Source organism: Platalea leucorodia (assembly GCF_965183815.1).
Source record: "Platalea leucorodia genome assembly, chromosome: 1".
NCBI lineage: Eukaryota > Metazoa > Chordata > Aves > Pelecaniformes > Threskiornithidae > Platalea > Platalea leucorodia.
In genome coordinates, this window is record NC_138823.1 from 157,262,694 (window position 1) to 157,282,224 (window position 19,531).

The 19,531-nt window shown below is 39.6% G+C and overlaps 1 protein-coding gene across 1 annotated transcript in view; it reads left to right on the top strand.

The window, feature by feature from the left end:
* Positions 1–19,531, top strand: part of DIP2C (disco interacting protein 2 homolog C) — a gene marked incomplete at its 5' end in the record, with an annotated part of 324,759 nt that overhangs the window by 207,434 nt on the left and 97,794 nt on the right. The window contains 4 exons of the mRNA XM_082316598.1: positions 419–628; positions 6,921–7,052; positions 8,390–8,509; positions 9,456–9,653. Coding sequence (XP_082172724.1) covers positions 419–628; positions 6,921–7,052; positions 8,390–8,509; positions 9,456–9,653 — 660 coding nt within the window. The remainder of the gene's footprint in view (positions 1–418; positions 629–6,920; positions 7,053–8,389; positions 8,510–9,455; positions 9,654–19,531) is intronic.

Consider the following 19,531-nt stretch of genomic DNA (forward strand, 5'->3'; position numbering starts at 1 on the left):
AATCCAGCTGGGATTCCGTTTCTCACTGAGGGGTGGGCTTTCTACAACTGGAGAAGTTTTTCACAGACTTTGTGGAGTGAGCTTGGGAAAGTATTTTGGGTATTCTGTACTGTTAATAAATGGTTGGATATCTTCAGAACATTCTCAAGCCACATTATAAAGGAAGCCTCTTTTATTACCCTTATTTTTGTACAATAATACACAAGCCATGGCCTTAGAGCAGGAAAGCTCTCTCAGTGTGCAGTTAGCAATTGACTTTGCTTCAGGGCTTTCAGTATTACAGCCTTTTGTTACTATGTTTGCCTTCCTTCATGAGTTTCTCTTAATGGCAGTTATGGATTTGTAATATGAACATGCCTTATTTCTATTAAGAAAACCCAAAAGCACTGCAAGTTAACAGGCCGTTTTTAATTACTAGATACTTCTTCTGGTTCAGAAGATGAAGGCTCCGTACAGGGCGACTCCCAGGGAACTCCCACCTCAAGTCAGGGGAGTATAAACATGGAACATTGGATCAGTCAAGCGATCCACGGCTCTACCACGTCAACCACTTCCTCCTCCTCGACACAAAGTGGAGGCAGTGGTGCTGCACACAGACTAGCTGATGTTATGGCTCAAACGCATATAGGTTAGTATACGGACATGTCGAATATGTCCAGTTTAACATGAGTTTTGTCTCTGACATTCAGCTGATACTGCTATATGAAGTGTTATAAAAGTCTTTCCTGTGCTTTTTCTTCTTTCCTTTTTGCTATTTACATATATTATATAGAGTGATTGTCCTATGTTCTTATTTCATGAGAAAATAAAAAAAAAAGTAGCTATTTAGATTTGGGGGTAAATTTATGTTGTGGCAAACAGGGTCTAGGTGTTGGCTCCCAGATATCTTAAAATGTGCAGTTGCATGACTTCCATTGCTTAGCACTAAAAAACTTCTCCGTAGGATCCATCAGTAAGGAAAATCAGTGCATACAGCATTAGGAATTGCTTGCGCATGAGTTTCCCCTACTGCCACACCACTTTAATTACATAGTTTGAGTGATTTTTGATAATTCTGTTAACAGTAGGTCCTCTTAAACATATTTTTTCTGCCCTTAATTGAATATAGAATACTTGGGCTGGGATATCTAGCTATTATAGTCCTTGGGAAAGTCTGTTATATACCTTTGGAGAAGAGATCTGTTGGTATTATTATTAGTAGCTTGTTTATATCCTTTTGAAAGATCCTAGGAAGTCAAAGCTTTCTTTCCATTAGGGCTAAGCTTCACAGACATTAATTAGTTCTGAATATTGTGCCATTGACATTAGTCTTCATTAAAATAAGGCAGCTATTTGATTAGGCATGTGGAAAGCAAGGCTCGTTTTCCCTTCATTCTCCAGTAACTGCTGTTTATCATACGAGGCATCTGCCTTGGGTGCATTCTTGCTGGGGCTGTGTATTTTGGGTTGTCTCACTGAAAATCTGTTGGAATCTATACTGGAACAGGTAAAGCAACCTTGCTACTGTTCTGCTACACATATGAAATGCTGTTTCGTGTGACTGTTCCTCAACTGATCCTTCCTTTTCAAGTATATGTAATGAGATACATGAAAGCATCTTAAATGTTTCTGATTTTATGTGCTGGAACAGTAGTCCATATCCCTTTTTTTTTTCTCTTAGTATACCTTGATGCAACACCTGTATTTTCAGATAACTAATCCTCTCACTATGGTCTGGAATTGCTGAATTGCAGTCAGGGGAAGAATTTCTATTGTATTCTTAAATTCATGCTAAATAAATAGCTTAGAACCTTGTTTTAGAAACACATGCACTTCTGAACACATTAATCATTGCATTTGGTTATTTTCTGTGACTTCATCTTGAAATGCTAGAGGAAATTATAGCATAGAGAATTAAATTTATCCAAACTCTAAAAGGTTGCATTACTCACACACCAAGTCTTAATGTGTCTTTAAATATAGCTTCTTTATAATGTGACATTTCAGTAATTTTAAATCTGGCACAGTAAGTCTTCTTTTATAATCACTGAGTTTGTGGTAAATAATACAGCATTTATAGAGCTAATTTAAGATGGCAGTATTCTGCAGAAGAGGAAACATACTGCTTCTTGTTTTATTTTGCCTTGTTGTTGTTGACTGGAAAGATCCCTCCTTTGAAGGAAGCAGTTAAGCTTACCTCAGTGTACACATATTTTTATTCATTCTGATAATAATATACCTTAAATTGCATTTCTAGTTGGACAGTAGTTGTGATGTAGTAATGTAAAGGTCATTTGGATACAAAATGTAAGTGATATCTGCTAACAGATTGAGACTGTGATCTCAAAGTTACCATCAGTCATTGCTAAGATCACTGGAAATGTAAGAGAAGCTGTACAAATGATAACTATAAGATGTATTTCTTCATGGTGAGCTGCTTTCTGTAAGAATTCAAAATTAAATGACTCTTCTGTTTTTTTAAAATCCGAGGAGGTGGATTTTGCATTTAAATGTATTCTAAGAGGTAATAGATGTGAAGTATTACCACAGATAGCCTTGCTCTTTCAGAGGCAGCGTGCCAGTGATTGTAGATGAATAATCCTCTTCGGTAGGAGAGAAGGTGAGAGAGAAGAATAATCCTGTTCTCTGAAGCTCCTCAGCTACTGGAGACAATTTGTTCTTGATTATAAAGAACATATATTCCTATGGCTTGATATTTGTTTGGTCCAGGGAGTTGTTCTCCAGAGACAGATCAGCCTGCAAGAGAGTACTCATCTGTAAATATGTAAGGACATACTGCCGTACTCTGAAGATGCCAATTTTGATAAATACAAATTTAAGGGGCAACAGGAAAGACCTTTAATGATAACCAAAAAAAGCCCTCCATTCTAATATCCACTAGGATTTGACCTCCAGAGTGCATCACAGAATCAAAGGGAGATTTTTCCAGTTTAAGTACTGTAATGCAGTCCTCAGAAGGGATTTGATAAAAAGCTTTGGCTATAATATAATCAGAGTTCAGCTTTGTGGATCATTTAGATAATTTGCATAAGATATTACATGCTTTTAATGTTATACCGTTCATTTAATTTGACTGCTGCTGCTCTATTATGGCCAAAGTTCTAGTTTAGGACAGATACCCTTTAAATATTTATTCTCAGCTTTAAGACACTCAGGTGTCTGTACTAAGCTACAGGAAGGATCTCTAGTTTGGCATAGGTATCACAGTTGTGTTGGGTAGTTCTTGAACTTAGAGGTCAAACCAGTGAAATCTGTAAAAAAATATGTAATGTTCTGACCCATCTTTGGGTCAGTACTGTATATATTTCTAAGGTCTTTAAGCTTTCATTTGACTGTATTACGTTTTTTGGATCTGTATGTATATAAACGTCAAGGAGAGAAAGCACATCCCAAAGCTCAAAAAGTTCATGTAATGAAAACCACACAGCGCTTACCTATGATTGTAAATTTATATAAAAAGTTAAACATCTCACTACAAGATTTTGATCCTGTAGGCTCATTTAATGTTTCTTTTATATGCTTCAAATATGTCTCTGTTTGAAAATCAAAGACCTCTATCCAAATTAAAGGCTACATAGATTTCTAATAAAGTAAATATAAAAAGCATGTGCGATAAGGCATGACTGATAGTTCTCTGACAACCTTAAAATTCTTATGTATTCTGAGGGTGATTATTAACTTATAATACAGGAGACTAGTTTAAAATGCTCTCTGTCACCTGGACATCAATATGGCAGAAACCCAGCTAATGGAAAAAGCCACAGATCTGACTCTGGATTTCTCTTCCCTGACAACCAGAACAGCCAGCTTGTTCGGGAGATAACGCTACATTTTCTTTAAGTATAGTATTGCAGGGATGCTTTTTGAGTTCCCGGAGACTTTTCAAATACACGGTGCTTGTGAGTGCTTCCAAATGTCCACTGGAAAGTATTCCTCCACCTCTTTGCTTCTTCTCAAACATGGGGCTCTGTCAATGCACACACTCTGTCCCTATGTGAATGTGCTCTGCATTGTTAGTCCTTTACGATTTTCATGAAATGGGGTAAATTATATCACTCCAGTGGCAGAAATGAAGAGAGCCTTAACTGGAAACAGCTGTTCTGTCTGTGATCTTCTAGTGCAAGAATACTGGAAGAGATGGGAAGAGGAGGTGACGCAAATATGTATGTTTGATGGAGGAAATGCTTTGAAGTCATGCAGCTGTCACAGTTTCTACTTTTTAGTCAACAGATGTGTCAGGATCATTATTCTTAACTAAACCTCAAACAGTGCTTCAAGTTACCTGACATAAGACCAAACAGCTCTATACAGATTGTGTCCACAGTCTAAGCCTGGATTGACTGTTCTATACGAAAAAGGGTACATTTCACATAACATAACGATTATCTTTATCTTTAGAAGTCATTCAGACCAAATTTTTGTCTGCATGACTTCATTTCTCCAAGCCTGACTCTGAGACGGGAACCAACTGAGGATTTGTAAATCTAATGGATGAAACCTACAGCTGTAGATATTGCCATGGTAAGACATCTGTTAAGCAGATACTATAAAGGAACACGGCAAGACAAACCTTAATGTTCCTCTTCTGCTACATAAGGGTTCTCCTTAATGGAAATGTAACTAGCAGATGGGCAGCCAGGGTGCTAAAACCTCACTCTTTGGCCAGCCAGTGGTGGCTGCCTTAGGAAGAGAGTTTCTTTTAGGTAATTTCAAGTGCCAGTGCTGCTTGTTCAAAAGGAAACCCTTTTACAAAAGAGCAAGAAGCTTCTTTCTCATGTTATTTCATGCTACTCAGCACCATGTGGTACAAAGAAGTATTTGGTTTCAAGTTTATAGATCTGAAGGGAGAGCATCTCTGCTCTGTGGTGCTTTGGATCACGTATCTTCTTTCCCATGCATTAAAAAAAAATTCATCTCAGTGCTAAAACCTGAAAAGACATACTTTAACTCCAATTCAGTTTGCCTTGTAAAGTCTGAAACATGGAAATACTTCACTGGAAAGATGTAAACAATTACAGCTAACTTTAAAAATACTTTCTCATGTTACTAATAGCTGACTAAGTACAATTATTTTCTTAGTCATGATCTCCTATTTGCATAGCAGAACTGCATTATAAGTAAAAGATAAAAAGATAAACATCAGCATTTTTTAATTGACTTAGTTATTGGGTAATTCAATCATGATCTATAAAAAGCTCTCGCCGCTTAGCAAGAAAGGGCAAAAATTGTGCTGAGTCTAAAATAGTTGATAATGACAAGACATCTAAAATGAAGACATTATTCAAACAATTACCAGCATAAGCTTCGTTGTCTGAGCTATTACACTTCAGCTGGTCACTTATAGCATAATATAAGGTGTTTGTTTCAGTAAAATTATAACAATGGATGTGATCAGACTCAAAAGGCTCGACTGGACATGTGTAGGATGCAAGATGTTTTTGAGTTGCACGATAAAAGCCATCTCATGTTTTCCTCAACCAGATACTGTGGTTGAGTGATAAGGTTGAGTCCTTATGATGTTCATGAATAAACATTAAATAACAACTACAGACATTAATATAATGTCTTGATTTTTCATGATGATTGTCCTTAAAATGCTACCTTCAAATGAGAAGTATGCAAAATAGGCATCTAATATAGCATCCTGTTAGTGTATGCGTAGCCATAAAAATTAGTTATTTGTGTTGATGGTGCGTGAATTTGGGATTGAATGCACAAGAATTACAATGATCCAAAGTTCAAGACTCATGAAAATGCTTTATAATTACATGTGAGGTGAAATTTACTGTAGAAGTTGGTGTTACAGTAGAGTTACGGCACCATAATTCTTATAGGACAGATTTAATAAAAAGCATGACTTGAAAATAGTATTGGAACAAGATGAAGTTTTTACAGAATTTTTGCATTTTTAAAGACTCTTACCCTATTGTAAAATGGAATGCATTCCTCTTCACTTCAGCGGCAACAGAATGGAGACCTGCCTTCTTTTGTATCTCAGAGGCTGCTGGGGATCATTTATGTCAATCGAGAGAGAAGTTGTTATTTGCTCGTGGTATTTATCTCCATCTACTCTAATGCTGATAAAAACCTGGAAAAAAATTATGAGACAATCCATAAAAATAGTACAAATACATAGGTAATACAGACGCAGACTTGAAAACATGGGAAAACAAACTGTGGTAGCCTGCTGAGTTATCAGGCTATGAAAGAGAAAGATTAGCTCTGTGGAACTGTTTGGCGTTGCTGGCATGAGTCAGACCAAATTGTGTTTGCCTTCTGGAAGACAAGTCTTTGTTATGCGGAAGAATTGAAATAGCTCTGTCTAAAAATAGTAGACAAGCAAGTGTCCATGCAGAATGCAAAGTTCATGTTTCTTTACCTTTTATTTCTTTCCCCTGGATTCCAACCCTGCTATGATTGATTTTTTTACTAATATACGAACAAATTCCTTTCTTAACTAAAATTGGCCTATTCAAAATACAGATGTTATAAAAGGGATATGCATTAGCACTTGCAAGTGATTGACAATATGCTGTATTCTTTTTATTTAGAAAAACTGATGCAATAATCTATCAGAAGTATATTTGTCTGGGTCTTTTCTTTTTGAGACTGTTCACAAGCTTTAACTTAGTATAAAATTAAATGTCAGTGGAGAACCTACAACCTAATTGTATCATTTTTTTAGCCTATTGCTTATATGATTGCAGATATACAGCCCCTGTTTTAATCAGTCGAAACTTTATTTATTAAAATCATGCTGTACATTATAGTTGTATACATTCATTTTGTGCATTAACTTTAACGCCTGTTTACATGTTGGGGAAAAAAAAAATCAAATGGTATCCTTTCCTCTCCCCTTTGCTTTTCTGCCCTTCAACACTAGAGGTACACGGTTAAACCTTTTAACTTATTTTTCACAGAAAATCATTCTGCCCCTCCAGATGTTACCACTTACACCTCAGAACACTCAATACAAGTAGAAAGACCGCAAGGATCAACAGCACGGGTGGCACCGAAGTATGGAAACGCTGAACTTATGGAGACTGGTGATGGTATGTCACAAAGCAAAACTGGGTTTTTTTCGAGTATCGTAACCCTTTTAGTGGCTACTGTATGCATCTGCTCTTTGTTTCTTCTGAGCACTTTTCACTTATAAACATGTACCAAATTGCAGCATCTTTACAGTCCTAAAATAAACTGGTATAAATGAAGCCGACATAGAGAAATATTTCTTAATCAGCAGAGCTGATTCCCTGTAGAAATTGTTTGGCAAAAGAAAGCAGTGACTCTCTTTAGATCTGCTTTTATCATGCTGCCTGGTTACAGCTAGTCTGGTTTTTAAATGGCAAAGAAAGTGACATGCTAGGATGGCTACATCTTGAAAAGTGACATGTTTGAAGTTTTATTTTCTGACTGTATTTTTTTTTGAAAAACAGTTATTTGTAAACCCTTTCTTATTTACTGCTCCTCTTTTCTAAAACTTACTAAACGATATTTCAGCAAGGTGTGGAATTGTTGACCAAGTGAATCGCATCTAAACTTAGCAGCTTCAGCTCTAAAAAACACTTGGTAAAAGTTTTGGAGCCAAACTTATGGAAGGGTAGGAAGGTGAAATTCCTGCAATGCAGTGACAGGAAGCTATTAGTTCAGGAACAGATGACATGAACATTGCAGAGGCTTTGCACTCGACTGGGGAAAGGGAAGGGGGAGGTGATTGATGGGATTATATTATAAAAGTGCCCCTTGCCCCACGCTCCTGTTCAGAATTGTGTTTTTTAAAGTCCTGTATGGGCAAGCATGCTCCCTTTGGAGATCGCTGGCTGGTGGGATTGGCTGTAGGGTTGTTCAGGGTCATGCTGAAGTAATACAAAGATGTGAACCATGTTTAAGATGGATACTGGACAGATGTCCACTACAGTGTAAACCCAGAATAAATGATGGGGCAGAGCCTATGAGCCACACTCCTTGCTGAGCTGCAGCCTAGTCAGACAACGTTGGTATGACCAGTGATCGTGGGGAGAGCCAACGCCTGTCTTCTCACTGACCATTGCCAGTGCCACCTGGAAGAGTTCTCTAAGGTTACTGACATGTGCTGTAGGGAGGGTTTTTTCACTGTGCTTCTCTCCCTCAGTCTATGTGCTGTTTCGCCTCCAATTTTGCAAGCTCACTCTGACATTGTTGTATTGTTTGTATTTAAACTAGGCGTCATCATTGTTCCTTTTTGCTGAAATGATCTTAATGTCTTAATGTTGCATACTTGAGTCACGGTATGGCATGAAACTGTAGTTGTGGTGGCCTTGCAGTCCTAGACTTTTTCTTACCCCACTTAACGTCTGGTGGCGTTCAGCGTAGCGGTCGACTGATGTCTCCATTGATCCCTGTCCTGCAGGAGTACCAGTGAGCAGCAGAGTGTCAGCAAAGATTCAGCAGCTGGTCAATACACTAAAACGGCCCAAACGACCACCATTACGAGAGTTCTTTGTAGATGACTTTGAGGAATTGTTAGAAGGTAAAATGACTGTTTTTCAAAAGGTTTGGGGATCTCTTATTAAAAGTCTGTAAAATGTTTGTCTGGCACATTGACTTTCGCGAAAGCTAAGTGAGCCCTCCCTGTACTGGCAAGTACCAAAAAGCATCGGTATTCAGTGGAATCTGCTTGTAGTGAGCTTGAACGTAGTGCTGTAGAGTCAAAAGTCTCTCTTGTTTGCTCAGCTCCTGGTTCTGCTTGCAGAGAAACAACAGAAGAGAGTGGAGGGAAGCTTTGCTTTTTTTTCACATTCAGGTGTGGGTTACAGCCATTGCTTTTGAACACCAATATGAGAAAAACTGTCAGTGAGGGAGCATGTGAAATGTTTTACACATCCTTGGTAACAGAAACATCGAAAAAATGAACTAAATGTAAGATAGAAAAAAGGATAAAGTCAATAAATGGATTTTGTTTTTTGAGGAAGCCAGTGCTTTGAGAATTAAGATTTGCCAGGATGTGGAGATTTACATAGTCTTCATAGTAGTTTGTAAGAAAGCACTGTAACAGAACATGACTTAAATCAATCTGTTACTGATGACTTGTTAAAGTACATTTTTTCAGTAGTTCTGCAGTTCATCTCATTACTGCATTTTTGCCAGGAAAAAGTATTCTCCATGTCTCCTTAGGAGTAAAGAAAGGTTGATTATTTCAAAGATAAATATATGCATGCTGCCTCAGCAGTTTCTTTCCCTGCATGTAGAGCTAGTGTAAGGATAAGCACGTGCGTTCCTGAGATGTTTCAGTTGCTTCATCTCTGGTAAAGTTAAAAGTTAATTATTCTGTTCTATTTCTCTGTTGCTTCTCAATACCTTCCAGCATGTTATTATTTCCAAGATATTTTGCAAAGGTAACTTATTCTCTTGGTTACACAGGTGTATACAAGGTATAGAATTTACATGGTAACTGTATATCTTTTCATAATCATAAGTTCAACAGCCAGATCCAAACCAGCCAAAGCCAGAAGGAGCTCAGATGTTGGCTATGCGTGGGGAACAATTAGGTGTGGTTACAAATTGGCCGCCTTCTCTGGAAGCAGCTTTGCAGCGATGGGGGACCATCTCACCTAAAGCTCCTTGCCTAACCACTATGGATACCAATGGAAAACCACTGTATATTCTCACTTACGGTGAGCACTCTTCAAACTCCTTGTGCTATTATATATTCTATACAGCATCTATGTGTATAGTAAATGCATAACTATAATGAAAAAAGCCCTCTGATGCAAAAATATAATGAAAAACGCCCTCCAATGATGCATCTGTTCCATTTCTGAGTAGGGTAAGACAATTCTGAAGCTTTTGGTGCCTGAGTATGGATTGCTGAGATGTTATAGTATGATTTGTTTCACAAAAAGGAAAAAAGCTGAGTAGATACACCCATGGAATCACAGATCATAAATTAAAACTACCTTTTAAATAGAAATACATCCTAGGGCAGATTTTTCTGAAGATTAATGTCTAAATCAATTGCCTTTGGATATTGCCTAGGCTTTGTTCTGCAAAAGCAGAATCTGGTATACAAAAATTCACCAGCTTCCTGAAGAAGTCAAAATAGGATTTTTTCCCATGTTCTGCCGACATTGTAGTAAGTGTGATTTGAATTATTCCTCCTGATACGTAGCTGTACAGCTAGCAAATATACCCCCTTGAAATAGATTTGCCAGGATATATTTCAGAGTGATCTTTGGTATGTTGATATAATTCAATGTGTACTGCCTGACAATCTACTGCAACCAAGAAAGGACAAATAAAAATAAACATAAGGCTATCTCTGACAAGTAACTCCCATATAGCTTATAATTTTGAGATGTTCAGGGGACATTTGGGAGATGTTCAAAGGAATTATTATGAATAATGGTCAAACTTTGAAAGCAAGTTGGAACATTTCTGTATGCTATTGATACGGATATAAAAAATTATTTTGCTTTTTTTATTTCTGCCTTCTCAGGGACCTAGAGTTCTGTGCAGAGAATGTTTTTACATGCTGTGTTATAGAGGTCTGTCTGTTCGGTTCAGTGCTGAATGTTCCTTTCCATTCAGGAGTCAGACTGAGTGATGGTCCCTGGCCGAAAACATGCCTGCTGCAAGTTTGGCATTGCAAATATAGTTAAAGGCTTTTAAAGCCTAACGGAACCTTTGCAACTGAAGGTCATACATGAAATATTTTCCCTTCAGGTATCTTAGAGTTAAGAAGTTCCTTAAATTAGGAGGTAAACATATGATTCACCATTGATCAATGTTTTTCTTCCTTAAGGACATTTACTTGGAACTAGAGAAGAATTTTAAAGTTTGCAATTACATGCTTGCAGAAGAGCAATTCCTATCATCTACTGAATGCCCTAAATAAATTGGACAGGAAAGAAAATTAAGATGTTAGTGAGAATCAGACCATTCTTCTGAATATGGGATTCTGTCCAGAGAGTCTGAGCATATGTCCTGCTTCGCCTGAAGGGCTGGAGGCTGAGCAAATCAACCTGAGGAACTCATCCACGTGGCTCGCAGAGCCACCTAGCCTGCTTCTCTATCCTAAGCTAACTCTTTCCAAACACCTCTTCTACATTGTCCAAATCCTGAGAAAAATGGGACTAAAATTCATGTTTTCATTACTTTCATTTGGCAGCACTCTAGGATATGGTTTTTGCTGTTGCCTTTCAGTAGTTTCCTGAGGTCAGAAAAAATCAATTATTTTTTTCCTTTTTTTTTCTTTTTATAGATAAAAGAAATTACAAACCAAAACATTTCATAAGAGATTTAGTGAATTCTTCTCTGCCAGCTAGATTTCAAGCTGACATTCTTCTTCATGGGAAATGTCCATTCACTTTTGAAAAATCATTAACATTACAGCCACCTGCCATTTTACTGGTGACTTTCTGAATGATTTTGCTGTAGCTATTCTACCTTTTGTGTCTGTAGTATTTTCTAGCAGCTGTGGGCATGGCATTTTTTAAAGTTGAACATTAATAGACATTAAGCCTTGAACTCAGCAAAGACACTCTTATTCATTAATTTTTATCCCTGTGTAATTTTTATCCCATAGTTCCACTGGCCCTGGTGGTAATAAACTTTTGAAAGATGAGCTTAACCCACAGTCCTACCACATGGTATCAATGTGACACTTCATTTCCTTGTGTGCATGCTATGATCAGATGACTAAAACTTTAAAATATCAACATTGAGGACTTTCAGTAGCCTCTGAGTTTGTACCTCACGGTTTTATTCAGGTTCTTTGCCAATTTAAGGAAACACCATTACCAGGATCTTTCATGTGTTCACAATTTTGACAAATATTCCAAGAGTTTTAAGAATAATCCTGTTTCTAGAAGTTCAGTCTTTAACATGTTACCAACATGGTCACTATGCACCTCTTCTTGACTATTTTACCTCTGTTTACTGTTTCTGCATCAGCCTTTTCTCACACCCTCTTGCGTCTTCATGGAAATCCTCTTCATTCATCCTCCAGCTTTCCGGTTAAGAGGAGGCTTCTACATGATGTCGTTTGATCCCTACTTTTTTCATACACAGCATCTTCTTCAATTTCTGGCCTCTGCATGGATGAATTGCAGGTTTGGCTGCTTATTCCAGGCTTCTTTCCATCTTTCCAAACTGGATTCCAGGAGTGTCTCTGTAGCTATCCGCTAGGTCATAGCCCATCTGAGCAGGAGTACTTATTCCCTTAACACCAAGCATGTTTATCTCCTCCTTTGTGGATCATTGCAGACAATATTGCCACCCTGCCCGCCACTCGGGCTGTAACTCATCATACATGACCTGGACATGTCTTTAGTTTTGTACAGCTGTTCTGTGTCTAAACCTTGCAGGTTATTTTGGGAGCAAATCTTTTCAAATGCAGACCTGCTGCTGCATCTACATGGTTAAGTCTCATCCCATCTGTCACCTTAGTCTTGATTCTTACAGCAGGCTATCTCTGGCCCTGAAAAATGCAGTGTTGGCCTCTTGCATCTCTCCAGGATGCTTTCATACTTCCCCTTGGTGCCCTTGCATGCTGAAAAGGGGCTCTCTGAGAGTCCACAAAATTGTCCTTCTCCAAAGCCTTCCTCACAACTCTTTTGCTGTCCTGTCCAGAGACAGGACATCCAGACCGATGGCCAAGCTATGCTATGCTGTGGCAGACAGCAGCAGATTGGTGCAATAAGACCTCGTGTGATTTACTGGAATGAATTTCCCCACCTAACAGTGGCTGATGTGGATATGATACAGTTAGTGGGGATTTAAGTGGTGAGTGCTCTAGATCATGATGTGCTGTTGTGCCATAAGGGGGACTAGTTTAAAGAAGTTATTCTTTCAGCTGTTTCTTAAAATCATCTCTGCCTTCCCATTTCTCTGCAGGAATTCATCTGATTTGTAATGCCTTATATCTCCTGTGTCTTTTTCGGCATGTTTTTGAGCTTTTTGTCTTCATAGCACATCAGGACTTTTTTCCTCCATGTGTCTCAGATTACTGTGGATAGATAGAAGAAATGAAAAACTGCACTCGTAGACTTGATCTTTTTTCAACCAAGTTTTTGAAGCGGATTGCCTCAGTTCTTGAAGTTCTCAGTGCCCCAGCTGTAATCTTTATTTAATGTGCTCAAAACTCTTATACTCTTTCTAGTGAGTGAAAAACTATGAATATTACTTATTTCTCAAATATTTTGTTCCTCTGGGAACTTGGTTAAGTGGAGAACATCTAAGTTAAGTTATTCACAATCCCTTTATAAATCAAATCACTGAATATGCATAAATTGAAATGTCTGAGATATGGGAAGGAAAGATGTCTTTATCAGGTTTTATGTAAGTCTGAACTCTGACTAGAAATCTAATATGTTCTTTGAGGAAAAGGAAGACAATTTCTGGCTCAGACAAAGTTAATCAGAGTAGTCAGGCATCTGCTTTTGGTATTGTTGGTATTAATAATGAAGTGCTTAGTGATTTCTTAGAGGAGAAATGTGAATAAAGGACAATTAAATCCTATATAGTACTTATGCTATCACACTTACTTTTCTTAATTAAAATGATTATTCTAAGAAGAATCAGAAAGGCTGAGGAAAAAGTAAAAAGTGGAAAGTAATTTGGGAATGAGCAAGTTTTGAGCTTTCTTATTGTAACCATTATTAAAAACAACAAAACGAGTACCAGTTAACTACATCTGATTCAAAGAATCTCATTTCCTTTATCTAACACTTTCTGAATCAGATTTTTTAAAAACGATTCTCAGTAGCTCCGATGTATTGTTACGCACATCAGAGGCCTGTTGAAGACAGCAAGCCTAGCAAAAAAGAGCAGAGAAGGCTCTCTGGGTAGAGAAGTATTTTTTCTTTATCCATTTGGATTCTGTGGAGAAAGAAATGCCTGAAAAATGGCATTGTTTTCAAATGAATTGTCCATAAAAAAATACTCAATGCAACTGTAAACACTTGGAGGCCAAAGACATGCTGCCGTAGCAGAGGTGATGTAGCTTATACTAGAGATACCCTGAGATGGCTGAAACTTCACAACAGACCGAAAACAGCCAACCCCAAGCCGTGCTGCACCTGGCGTGCGACCCGGCCCCCCGCGTCCTCCTGCGGCCAGCATCTCCTAGGCCAGGAATTTCACAATCAGGAGGAGAGAGAGGGAGTCGGGACTCTTCTAACCAAGTAGCTACATAACCAGACTGTCCTGATCTCTGCAATAACTCAGCGCTTGCAGAAGTATGGATAGTCATAGTTCAAGTCCCTAGACAGATAGCAATTTTATGATTGTTTAATACTTCAATCCTTTTTTTCTTTAATAAAAAGACAGAAAATAACTTTAAAAAAAATCTGTATTACAATCTATGATTAAGACTGGAGTATCAAGCACTGTAATAGCAAGGTTACCTCTATTCCGAGTATGTTTGGAGTCTTTTATTCTCTGCAACAGAACATTTTTGTTCTTTTTCTTTGGATTTTTTCTCCCAAAAGACAACAACTTCATTTGCTGCTCAGGATGGATCTAAAGAGCTTATGAAGAAAAGGTTAACAGAGCAGCAGAACTGCGACTGTTGTTTTGCAAAGCCGAAAAAGTGCCCCTTTACCTGCGTAGCATTAGGAAGTTTGCCATTTACACCAGATTTAATCAATACTCTTGTTTCTGTTTAATATAAGAAATGTCATACTGTGATATTGAGAAAATGAATATTTGACAAAATTATTTGCAGTTAAACTTTGGCAGTCTCACAGTTGCTGTGCACGGAGATTGGTAAGCGACCACTGGTTTGGCTGTGTTGAGCTAGTGCTGTGTGATTCTGAAAAGCGTCCTGAAGACGATAAGGACATTGAGTGTGGTTTGTTTTCTGTCTGAGTCTTCTCCTGATACAGCTTTTCTCTTATAACCTTCTTTACATTCAACACAAACGTATAGTCCTTTTACAGATTTACGAAGGAAGTGGAAGGGGATTTACTTCAATGTCATGTGGAAAGGATCTAATTTTTGTTAACTGATCCCTTTTTGTGTGGTTTTTAAGACCTGGTGGTTTCCTTTACCCTCATAATGTGTTGCTTAACCAGATGGGACTGGCTATTAACTCACGCCGGCTTGCTAAATTTTAGTTGGTAAAAGATATGGCCCTCTGCATAGGCTGTTAAGAAAAGAACAAGACTGAATACAAGTGAAATGTAAAATATGTGGTTGCTGGTGTAGATTTGCTACAATTCAACTAAATCAAAATTCCAGCAGCAAAAGAAAAGGGACTTGCCCCACACAGGTGTTAACAGTGTTTGTCACAGCTGCCAGAAAGCGAGATGCTGTTTTCCATCCCGTCCCACCGAGAGTATCTGCGTACGCCATCTCTGCTGGGTGTGGCTCGGCTTCAGAGGCGTAGCGGTGCTTGCTGATACTTGCTGGGCAGCGGGAACACTCAGCTTAGTTTGCAAGTGTGTGAAGAGCATTAAAGGTGACTTCGCCTCCCTGCGTAAACACACTGCTAGGGCAGTGACAGAAGTGGCTAAGGAATATGCAATCCTCTTTAGAAGAAGAAGATTTATTTCAGTGCTTTCAGTAAGCAATTATAAGTTAGGCAATGATAGATGCAGAGGAAAGCTTAATTGCTTACCATCTTGTGGAGTTATGCAAGATTTTGGAAAGCAGCACCACAATTAGCGGCTTGATGGGAGGTAGGAACAAGGTTATAATTTGCAGTAGTGGTGAGGTGTGTGTTAACTGGATGTTGTTGGGCTTTTGTTTTCCAAAATCAACTTGGGAAACACTTCTGTGGACACCTACTAGTTTGCTTTGTTTGGGAAATAGTTTTGTGACCTGAAAACTGAGGGGTAATTCAGGTGCTTAAACATTGAGTGCCCCACGTTACCACGATGTGTGTGTGTGACTGGCAGGCACGGCACGGGGTCTGCAGAGCCCGGGCCCCTGCTGGAGAGTACCCTCATGCCTCAAACACCCCTGGACACTCAAATCTCTCGCTACTGACTTATCTCTGTAGATGACTTAGCAATTCTTCATTTTTAAATGCAAGAAAGTAGCTGCTCACGTATGGCTGGTGAGCAGATCAGAGCCTGGCAGGGACAAATCCTGTGGCTGGCGAGGCAGGTGGGAGCGTCGTTCGAAAGGACCCCGCTGCAGCGGGGATGCGGGCAGGAAGGTGAAGAAGAGGAGGGCTCATGGGCTCTGGTCTTCACCTGGAGAAACGGCGGGGAGGGCAGCTGTCCGCTGCAGCGAAAGGAGCTCTGGCACTGAGCTGGCACACGGGCTGGTCCGCTCGCTACTAAATAAAACTGTTGCTTGAGTTTCCTACATCTGCCCTCCTGTCTTCGAGCCAAATGCAAGAACTTCAAGAAGATTAACGGCACTGTGTTTATCCGAGGAGGACCGGTGCTTCATTGCACTCTGGCTGAGGACAACGGGACGTATCCTCAGCGGCCCCAAACAGCCAGATGTTGGCCGCAGCCCGCGCGAGGAAGCCTGCGTACCCCGCAGGAGGGCCAGCCCGGCGGCGTAAGCCCTGCCGGAGGGCGAAAGCCATGGGTGAAGCACAGCTGGCCACCTCGCCACGGCACTGCGTGGAAGTCGCGGCAAGGTCACAGCATTGGGGTTGTGGGAGAGGTTCTGGCAATCGGCTTTTTCCCAGCCACGTCTAATCTCTCGAGTTTGCAAAGGAAGAATTACACTGAATTGCAACCTAGGCAGAACCAAGGAAGGAAGTACTTCAAAGATTTCCTTCTTTATAGTGTCCTCTGTTACTGAGGGCTTTTAGCCTGCGGTTGTGGAGTCCTTTGTATTTCTTAGTGACGTTTCAGGGGCCAAACAGCGAAGGTGGCAAAATAAACACACGGTTCTGTTCACCTCTGGGCTTGCACCCCATCCAGCAGCCACGGATCGGGCCCTGATGATTCACACATTCCTGGCTCCAGCTTCTGGATTACTACTCCCTTTGTAGCCCTTTTTTTTATTTATTTTTTGGAACGTAGCTATATACCCTGGAAGAAAAATTATGGGCTTCCTGTTGAACACGATCCAGTTGAAGATCTGCATGGACTTTGCCTGCTTGCGAGGGTGCCCTGCGGGCTCGGCCTGCGCCGGCTGCCGCTGCCGGTGCTGGCGCAGAGGCGGCAGCAGCCAGGGGCAGGCAGCAGCCAGGGGCAGGCAGCAGCCAGGGGCAGGCAGCAGCCAGGGGCAGGCAGAGCCTGCAAGGGTGAGAGCCAAGTGCTGGAGCTTTTAAGGGCCACAGGAGAGACCGTGCACTCCAGCTCCTTCCCAGCTGAATGCAAACAAGCGGCTTTGTTCCAGTTTTGCAGTTTCATACCCAATACGCACATGCAGTTATCTCGGCTAATTAATGTAGTTTGGTGTTGCACCAGTGAACAGAGCGGGAAAGGGCTGTGGTGACAGAAAATTCAAGTCTTTTCTGGCCGTTAGAAAATGTTACGGACATTTTTTGTGTAGTTCAAAGTGTATTTAAACAGAAAGGTGAGGAATTAGGGAGGCAGCCTTATATGCTCTATGTTTCAGAAGCTGACATAGAATTTTGACAATAAAACAGCATCATGAAAAAATGTATTTAAAGGCTTAATTATTTAAAACTTTACTAGAAAGTACTCCTTTAAATTTTCTTAGTCTTTGAGAAAACTTAATTTCTGCATTTACTCGGATCACTTACATGGAGATGGTTGTACTGAGTACTCAGGTACTTCTGAAAGAAGGCATCTTAATATAAATAGCCCTTAGATTTTGAAGAAAATATTGTAAGATGGCACATTTGATAGATGAAAAATTAGGGTGAATGTGCCACAAATGCAAATGTAAGACTTGTAACAAATTTAATCTCCATAGCTCAGACAGAACTTTTCACAGCAGCCCCTTATGTCTCTCAGAAAAGAGACTAAAAACGCAATGTTCATTCCAGGCTTGAAAGTGTTTTGTGTAAAGATGGTTCTTTCTTGCAATTCAGAACTTCTGCTAGGCTTTTGATTTCCATTCTCTGATTTTCTGTATCATTACTAATTGCTCTTTTAAGTTTGTTGTCACTGAAACTTCAATGTTGGAAACTTTTAAGAAAAAGAATATTTGCTTTCTTAAGGCATCCTTGTTTTTATCCTACTCGCTTGTCAAGTTTAATTGTTGACTGTAGCAGCAGGGATGCTTTTAAAGACTTTCTTTCCATCAAATGCAGGTGGTTCTGCCATAGTGCTGTGAGGGTTAACCCTGCAGATGCTCTCCTGTATCCACGCTGAGTTTCTAGTGGAAGAGAATTGAGTCATGTTTATTTCTGAGCATTGAGGCAGTTCAGCATGCAAATACAGGAGTAATTTTAAATAAATTTAAAACTTCGCAAAACATAGTTTGATGATACAATATTACCATTTTCATAAGAAGTAATTGCATTTAGTACTTTCTTAGTAACAAGCAGCAGTGATCCTTCCAATTTTCCTTAAGAGGAAAAAAAGAAAATCTGGCCTTCTCATCGTATGTTACATTTACATCAGATTTGCACTTAAAAATAATTGAATAGTGTTGCATTTTATAACCAGGATGTGGGGGAACTTACTTATTATAACAACTACTTGCCTTAGTTATAAATAGCAATACTGCCTGTTTGGGAGCCTGAACTGCTGAACCCCATAGGTAATCTCTTGTCAGAACCTATTATCGTTTAAGTTATTGGTGGGCATGAATTAAAGATTTGTTACTGTCAGACTGAATACTGCTTAAAGACAGTACCCAGGGGCCAGCCAGGAACAAGGGCTGTTACGCTTGGTATTGTTCAAATGGAAGTAACGAGGTCTCTAAACAAAGGCAATCTGAAAGAGCTTGCATAGCTGGAAGATGCCGATCACTTGAAGGATTAATGAAAGGCATGTAACGTGGCCAACGAGGTCTTCTGATGAGAGACTTTTTTCTTTACAGAATATTGTGGTAAGGTCTTGATGAGGATTAGCTAAGTGCAGAGATGGAAAGGTGAAGCAAGGGAGAAGAGAGGTGGTTAAATGGAAGGGTACCTGGGGCGAGTGAAATGAAACTGAGGGAAGGGAGGATATTGGAGGGGGTGAGAAGAAAAAGCCAAGTTAAATGGAAGAAGGCCCAGAATTAAAAGTGAATGCAGCCTACGGGTGTGCTAAGGATGAGAGGGTCCCTGCTGCTTCAGTGTGCCCCTTTTGCGGCGGGGTGTTTTCTGTTTGTTGGGTTTTTTTCCTTGTCTCTGCTTCTTGGGACTCCTTTCCTTTTCCCCTTGGTGACTTGGGGTGGGAGAAGTGCCATCATGAAACCCAAGTCTTGCCCTCGGAGGTCAGCCTGGGCTGAAACGTGGCCTGCCCAGCTTGCTACAGCTAAGGGTGTTACAGTGATCTGTCTGGACTTGATGATGTTCCATTCTTACTTTTTATTTTCTTCTTAAAAATGCTGCTGTCCTGAAAAAAAGAAGTTCAAAGAAAGCTTCTGATGGGTATTTAAATATTTCCACTAGTCCTGGTAGTGTTGTCATGTTTAGTTGGAAAACTAATAATGTTCCTACTTTTTTTTTTTTTTTTCACTGCAT